Source organism: Eurypyga helias, unplaced genomic scaffold, assembly GCF_000690775.1.
Source record: "Eurypyga helias isolate BGI_N326 unplaced genomic scaffold, ASM69077v1 scaffold18631, whole genome shotgun sequence".
In the NCBI taxonomy this organism is placed as follows: Eukaryota; Metazoa; Chordata; class Aves; order Eurypygiformes; family Eurypygidae; genus Eurypyga; species Eurypyga helias.
Window position 1 is genome coordinate 983 of NW_010231684.1, and position 8,098 is coordinate 9,080.

At 38.1% G+C, this 8,098-nt stretch overlaps 1 protein-coding gene across 1 annotated transcript; it reads left to right on the forward strand.

The window, feature by feature from the left end:
• Window positions 1-454: 454 nt before the first annotated feature.
• LOC104516743 (myosin heavy chain, skeletal muscle, adult-like) lies at window positions 455-8,092 on the forward strand (the record flags this gene model as incomplete). Its single annotated transcript, XM_010161176.1, has 16 exons — window positions 455-658; window positions 745-888; window positions 982-1,138; window positions 1,542-1,569; window positions 1,668-1,779; window positions 1,870-1,962; window positions 3,100-3,163; window positions 3,393-3,491; window positions 3,588-3,691; window positions 3,769-3,907; window positions 5,130-5,248; window positions 5,332-5,481; window positions 6,163-6,333; window positions 7,087-7,396; window positions 7,485-7,570; window positions 8,079-8,092. Coding segments are annotated over exons 1-16 (1,994 nt in total), but the record flags the coding sequence as incomplete, so codon positions are not given.
• Window positions 8,093-8,098: the final 6 nt, after the last annotated feature.

The following is an 8,098-nucleotide window of genomic DNA, read 5'->3' on the forward strand; positions in this document are numbered from 1 at the left end:
TGTATGTATGCCACTTGACACAGTGATGTATGAACCTTCTGAGCTTTCAGAATTAGTATCACTTGGGAAGAAACTACATTATAATAATTTCAAGTGAATCTTAAAAGAGTGCCTAAACAGCTGAAAGGAATTTTGTGGTTCCTAACACCACAATACAATGCCTAAATACTTGACTACTAATTGACAGTGGATTATTACAAATGCAATTTCACTACAGTAGACCCTAAGCCAAATGATCTTCCAGAGTATGATTCTCACATTTTCAATAAATGTTGAATCACACGAATGTGAAAATAAACAATTACTTCAAAAAAACCCTATGAATATTATTAATATAGGATCTTTCCCCATTTTTTCTTCTACTAACAAGTGCTTAATTTTTGACATATTTGAGCAACATATCTGTTCCTCCCAGGTTATTGCTGTTGAGAAGACCCCTCCATAAAGTGCAGCCATGTCATCAGACTCTGAGATGGCTGTCTTTGGGGAGGCAGCTCCTTACCTCCGGAAATCAGAAAAGGAGAGAATCGAGGCTCAGAACAAGCCTTTTGATGCCAAGACATCCGTCTTTGTGGTGCATCCTAAGGAATCCTTTGTGAAAGGGACAATCCAAAGCAAGGAATCAGGGAAGGTCACTGTCAAGACTGAAGGTGGAGAGGTGAGTAAGAAACAACACTCCAGGTCACTATTTGATTTCTGCTTTCCGCTCTTAGCTGACATGTATGTATTTCCTTTTTCCTCCAGACTCTGACAGTGAAGGAAGATCAAATCTTTGCCATGAATCCTCCTAAGTATGATAAAATCGAGGACATGGCCATGATGACCCACCTCCACGAACCCGCTGTGCTGTACAACCTCAAAGAGCGTTATGCAGCCTGGATGATCTACGTAAGTACCAGCATTGGTCTTCTGTTGGGTAGCTAGGAGGAACTGCTCTGCCAGGCTAAGTGGAAGCCAACGTGCTGTCTCCCTTTCTCACAGACCTACTCGGGTCTCTTCTGCGTCACTGTCAACCCCTACAAGTGGCTGCCAGTGTACAACCCCGAGGTGGTGTTGGCCTACCGAGGCAAGAAGCGCCAGGAGGCCCCTCCACACATCTTCTCCATCTCTGACAATGCCTATCAGTTCATGCTGACTGGTGAGCAGCTCCATCTGTCTCAAAAGGATTGTACCAGGAAATTCTCTGGAGGGATACTCTGTCTTAGTGATATGAGGAGACTTTTTCAAAGCTTTTCATGGTTCTGATGCATACTATTGTGCATTTTAATATCTTCACATGATTGTTTCTTCAATTTTAAGTAAAAGACAGCCCTGCACTCACAGAGGTGCTGTGGAGGTTTTTCACTTTAGTTTTGTTTTGTCTTGTTTTGTTTTGGTGTGGTTTGGTTTGGTTGGTTTGGTTTGGTTTGGTTTGGTTTGGTTTGGGTGTTTTTGTCACTGTGACATAATGGAGTTCAAAATGTTAAATGTACCTGACTACATTTCATTATTTCTGTTTTGTTCATTGAGTTTGAGGTACTGTATTTCTGCTTCTTTCACAGATCGTGAGAACCAGTCAATCCTCATCACGTATGTACACTCTCCTCTTGGGTCCCTGCAGGACTGCCAGTTGCCAGGGGACACCCTGCCTGACCACACATTCTCTGCTTCTCTCTTTGTTCTGACAGTGGAGAATCTGGTGCAGGGAAGACTGTGAACACAAAGCGTGTCATCCAGTACTTTGCAACAATTGCAGCAAGTGGGGATAAGAAGAAAGAGGAGCAGTCTGGCAAAATGCAGGCAAATTACTAGAAAATAACTTGAATCAATGTTTTTCGTTGTTCCTGACATTCTTGGAAATGAGAACCAGCAATAATTACAATCCTTCAGGGAACGCTTGAGGACCAAATCATCAGCGCCAACCCGCTGCTGGAGGCCTTTGGAAACGCCAAGACAGTGAGGAACGACAACTCCTCACGCTTTGTAAGTTGTTTAATCAAATGATTCCTCAAAAAATAGTGTACAGTGATATATGGCAGTCATACTTTTCTGTTGTTCAGGCATTGTGTTTTTCAAGAGTAAGACTGAAATTTCTTGTAATGACTAACCACTTATCCCCAAAGTAATTCTCCAGATTTCAAAACCAGTTGTTCCATAAACAAAAGTAAATCTGTTTTGTATTGATAAGCAAATTAAAACAACAGATCACATGCAATTTCTGCTATAATATATTACATGGTTTAAGAACAGCTAAGAGACAGACAGACAAAATGTCAAGAAGAAAGCAAGGGTGGTTACATGTAGTGATAGAACAAGTGGTAACAGGTTTAAATCGAGAGCCAGGAGTTCTACATTGAACAAGAGGAAGAAATTCTTCCTGGAGAGGGTAGTAAGGCACTGGAATAGGTTGCCCAGAGAAACTGTGGCTGTCCCATCCCTAGAAGTGTTCAAGGTCAGGCTGGATGAGGCTTCGAGGAACATGGTCTAGTGTAAGGTGTCCCTACCCACATCAGGGACATTTGAACTAGATGGTCTTTAAGGTTCCTACCAACCTAAACAATTCTGTGATTTTATGAAAGATGAGAAAGAGAGAGGTGGAGAAAGAAAAGGAAGAATGAAAGATGGAGAGAGAGCGAGAGAGAGAGATGGGAGTGGAAGAAGGAGGGAGAGGGTGAAAGGAACAGTGGGGGGTGGGGAGAGAGAGAGTTTCTATTTGAATAATATAGTTGCTTTATGTCATATTTAATTAATCAAAGTGAAATGGCTTATTTGATAGCAAGACAGATTTAAGCAGCTGAACTAGCTAAATGGCTATTTCCATGTCATTAAAGTGGCGGCTCCCTGTATGAAGAATATAGTTAGAAAATTTTGGGCAATGAAATCCACCCATTCCTTCTCATTTTTAAATTCAACGTATAAAATATACAACTGTGGTGCTGTTGATTATTTTCATGGACAAAAATGTAAAAGGTGATTTTATGTCAATGGTGGAATTATAGCTGATTCTTAAGAAAATATATCTAAGTAGAAATCTTCTGCCCAGTGGAGTAAATGGCAGAACTCTTCATTTCAGATATATTTTTATGATGTAAATCTTAAGACACTTCTATTCCTTTGAAGGGTAAATTCATCAGAATTCACTTTGGTGCCACAGGAAAACTAGCTTCTGCTGATATTGAAACATGTAAGACACTTTCTTGAACTTTTCACAATCCATCCATTCACCCTTTTATCCACAAACTTTTTCACCCAACCATCTACGCTGCCTTTGCTGGTTTTCTTCCCATCTTCTACCTACTTTCTTTTTTTTTTATTTTATTTTTTTTGTTTATTTGGTTGGTTGGTTGGGTTTTTTGTTTTGGTTGGTTGGTTGGGTGTTGTTGTTGTTGTTTCTGGTTAAATTTTGCCTCCAGATCTGCTGGAGAAGTCCAGAGTCACTTTCCAGCTCAAGGCAGAAAGAAGCTACCACATATTTTATCAGATCATGTCCAACAAGAAACCAGAGCTCATAGGTAAGGAGAACGACTACGCTGGAGGAAGATTGCTGAACATCATCTCACACTTTTACTTGCTCGACTTGCCTGCATGTCCCATCTACTTACTTTCAGACATGCTTCTCATTACCACCAACCCATATGACTACTCATTTGTGAGTCAAGGTGAGATCACTGTTGCCAGCATTAATGACCAGGAGGAGCTGATGGCTACAGATGTAAGTAACAATTAAAAATGTTATACCTATTGTCATCTCTCCCAAACAAAGCTTTTATTTCATTATTCCTCTTGCAGAGTGCTATTGACATCTTGGGGTTCACTGCTGATGAAAAAACAGCCATTTACAAGCTGACAGGAGCTGTCATGCACTATGGCAACCTAAAGTTTAAGCAGAAACAACGAGAGGAGCAGGCAGAGCCAGATGGCACAGAAGGTATTAGCAAAGTCTGTGGCTGACTTGTTATAAGTAGAAGTAGTAATAAAAATTCATTATTTGGAAGATGGAGAAAGAGAACGGTAGATATGTGTAAAAAGTGCTTAGGTGAGCTAGTATATGGGCATTAAACTGCCATGAAAAATACACAATTTTTTTCAGTTACTACCTAGTCTTTATTTGAGGTAAAAATTGCCTATGTGTCATAATCCTTACCGGGACTACCACAGTTCTGGATAGCCCAGCCTGCTCAGTGGGATTAAATTAAAAAGCTTCTGAGAAAAGAAATATTTTTCAGAAAATATATTTCTGGTTGCTTTTTTAAAGAAAATGGAGGTATTAAGTTCAACATTAGAACTTCTCCTTCATAAAACATGTTATTTTGAAATTTTGCCCAGATAAAGGTAACATTCCTTCAATTTCTTTCTTCACCTTTGGAGATTCAAACCCATAACTGTCACTACACACTTGTATTATTTGTACCTCATTCTAAGTGAAGCATAGGTACACTGTGCTAGAGAACAACTGACTTAGATTTCTGCTTCTCAGTTGATTACTTAACCAGTTAAATGTTGTATAATGTATACAAAGTTTAAAATTAATAAGCCTTGTCAACTTCTTCCAGCCAATGCTTTCAGATGAACAGATTCAAAACAGAATTTTAGGATTTGATCCTGAAGGAATGAATATGCCTTTCTGCTATGACATAACAATAAGTCTCCAGAAAGGGGCAGTTCTTAATTTTTACCTCTAATTTTGGAATGCATTCCCCTTTAGGTTTATAGCTGCTGACAAAGAACACAGGTAGCTCAAGTAAATAAATGTATATTTTGGACTACACCCAGATGGCCAACCTATTAACACTTTGGTGGTTTGTTGCCTGGCTTACAGCTATTAATTAGCTCTGGACTGAAGTGTTGAACTTCACCGCTCAGGATGATTTTTTAATAAATACATTCTTCCTAGATTCTTCTATGAAAACAAAAATAGCATTTAGGTGTACTGCCCTAAAAAGTTTCAAAGCAAAGCTGATTTTCTTTTAATGGCTGTCATTCTTCTTCTGAGATCCAGTAAACAGAATTTTATGACGACATTGAATATTGCACTTGGAAATTCAATATTGAACTCAGAAATTCAATATTGCTTGGGAAAGGGTTCTTTACTCAAAGTGCTGTATGTCTTGTTGGTCTTAATTTTTCTGTCTTCTTGTCCTTGTACTTAGTCGCTGACAAAGCTGCCTACTTGATGGGTCTCAACTCAGCAGACCTGCTCAAGGCCCTCTGCTACCCCCGAGTAAAGGTTGGGAATGAATATGTGACCAAAGGTCAAACTGTGCAACAGGTAACAACCAGTTGGTGACTGGGAATCTCTGACTTTTATCCCTTATTATTTGCTCCAGATACTGTTTTCATTTTCTTCTTTAGGTGAACAATTCAGTAGGTGCCCTCGCAAAGGCTGTCTATGAAAAGATGTTCCTGTGGATGGTTGTTCGTATCAACCAACAGCTGGATACCAAGCAGCCCAGACAGTACTTCATTGGTGTCCTGGACATTGCTGGCTTTGAGATCTTTGATGTAAGGACTCCAGGTTTGAGGACTGATCTTACAGGGGAAGACTGCTATATCAGAGGACTTTCAAGTAATACTCTTCTGCAGGTTTAACATGTTGGTCATTTGCAATTTTCTGGAAAAACATCCTTCATCTTCTTTTGAGCAAAATCCTCAAAAGCCTCATCAGTACAAGAACATAGTTATGCTTTTTGTGAAGTAGCAAATAGAATTGTATATGTTGTCATATTTTAACAGTTTGATCTTAATGTTAATGATTAAAATAACCCAACTTAACTACAAAAGTTTTATATAAGAGCTCCTAGAGCAAAACTAGAATTTGGAGATCCATTGAAAATCATAAAACAGGTTGAAGATGTGCAAGTTGTTTAAAGGACCAAGAAATTAATAGGTAAGTGTTTAATCAAAGACATCATTTAAAAATTGGAGACCAAGACATACACTCTTCTTTTGGGCTGAATGAAAATATGCCGAAGTACTCAATGAACTCTAGGAGATTCACTAGGAACATCTGCTCTGAAAAAATTTTGATTTTAATCAGGTGGGTTTTGTTTGGGGAGCTGCATAGAGGTCCTGCCATGGTGTAGTCATGCTAAAACAGTTGTGTTTTAACTGGGGAGCTTTAGAAAGGGTTGAGAACGATCAAGAACTGTGAATGTTGATGATGGGTATTTTTTCCATTGAAAGTTCAATAGCCTGGAACAGCTGTGCATCAACTTCACCAATGAGAAACTGCAACAGTTCTTCAACCACCACATGTTCGTGCTGGAGCAGGAGGAGTACAAGAAGGAAGGAATTGAATGGACATTCATTGACTTTGGGATGGACCTGGCTGCCTGCATTGAGCTCATTGAGAAAGTAAATTTTTAATTTACATTATGTTGTATTTTCAAGAATTTTAAATTGAAAAAGTTTAAATGTTATTCAAAGAAAGGTCTCTCGTGGTTAGTTTCATACATTTGGTTTTAGTTGTTGAAATATCTCTTGGTAAGTATTATGCTTGTTATGTATTAGAGTTACAATGAAGTCCACAGATAACTATGAAAGGTATTCCTCACACAGCTCTGTGTGGAAGGTAACGCCACTTGTTTGATTAAAAGATTTTTTTTTTTTTTTCCAAAAGCACAGAACAGCTTACAAGTGAAATAAAAATGTTTTCTTATATTTCTGTAATAAAGTAACCTGGACAATACTTTTTTCTACATGGTTTATAGCAAAGTAAGTACAGACCAGTACAGTCAGTGCATGACCTGTGAGTGGATGAAACTGAAAGAATTTTTTTGTAGTTCCATATAATTTAGGGAGTTGATTAAAAGTATAGAAAATGAAGTAAATATGCAATGGACACCTTTATGAAAGATATTTTAAAATATAATCTTTCTCTCCTTCATTTGTAACATTTTTTTTTCATAAAGTCATTCCTGAATCACTGTCCCACAGTGTAAGTAAAACACACGAATCTTTTAATCTAATATTTTAGAAAGAATTTTTCTTCATGGCAAGCGTATTTGTTTGTTTATCAGCTTCCTGTCTTTTACTATATTCTCTTTAAGACCGAGCCATGATCGTATTACTCTACAGGCATTCTCTCTTTATTGTACTATCTTCCAGCCCATGGGCATCTTCTCCATCCTGGAAGAGGAGTGCATGTTCCCCAAGGCAACTGACACCTCTTTCAAGAACAAGCTCTATGATCAGCATCTGGGCAAGTCCAGCAACTTCCAGAAGCCCAAGCCTGCCAAAGGCAAGGCTGAGGCCCACTTCTCCCTGGTGCACTACGCTGGTACAGTGGATTACAATATCACTGGATGGCTTGAGAAGAACAAAGACCCCCTGAATGAAACTGTCATTGGGTTGTACCAGAAATCATCTGTGAAGACATTGGCTTTACTTTTTGCCTCCTATGGTGGAGCTGAAACAGGTTAGTTTTCTAATCTTTTTTTCCAACATCTATGATATCTAAAGATGTAACAAAAAAGACAACATTAAAAAATTCTTTGCTTTTGAAGAGTCTAGTAGTGGTGGTGCTGGTGGTGGAAAGAAGGGTGGGAAGAAGAAGGGTTCGTCTTTCCAGACTGTCTCAGCTCTTTTCCGGGTAAAGTATGAATTTCATTATCTGCAAAGTACGTGAACATAGTTTCAAATCTGAGCTATATAAACTCATGTTCTTCTCATGATCTTGGTTTTATGATGAAATAATAATAAGTATGAAGTGAGTAGAAATTATTCACTGCATTTTGTTAGTAATTATTTGTTCACATTTGGGATTTTTTTCAAACAGTCTTCAGCTGAGTTCCTGAACCTCTTTTAAAAGTTCACTTACATTCTCTGTAAAAACCATTTTCCAGAATCTGTTGTATAAATGATGATTTTATAAAGACTAGTGTTAAATTCTTAGGCAGTTGTTGTTTTCTTCCTCCAGACTAAGGTGGAGAATTATTAATATATTTAATGAGAATACATAAGTGTACAGAAGATTAGATTAAATGTAAATTTTGAATTTGAAAGCTTCTTTCTCCTAATATTCATAATTAGTTCCTTGGCATCTAGATAGAGAATGCACAGAATTAAAATTTTTTATCATGTTACACATGATCTCACAGGAGAACCTAAACAAGCTGAT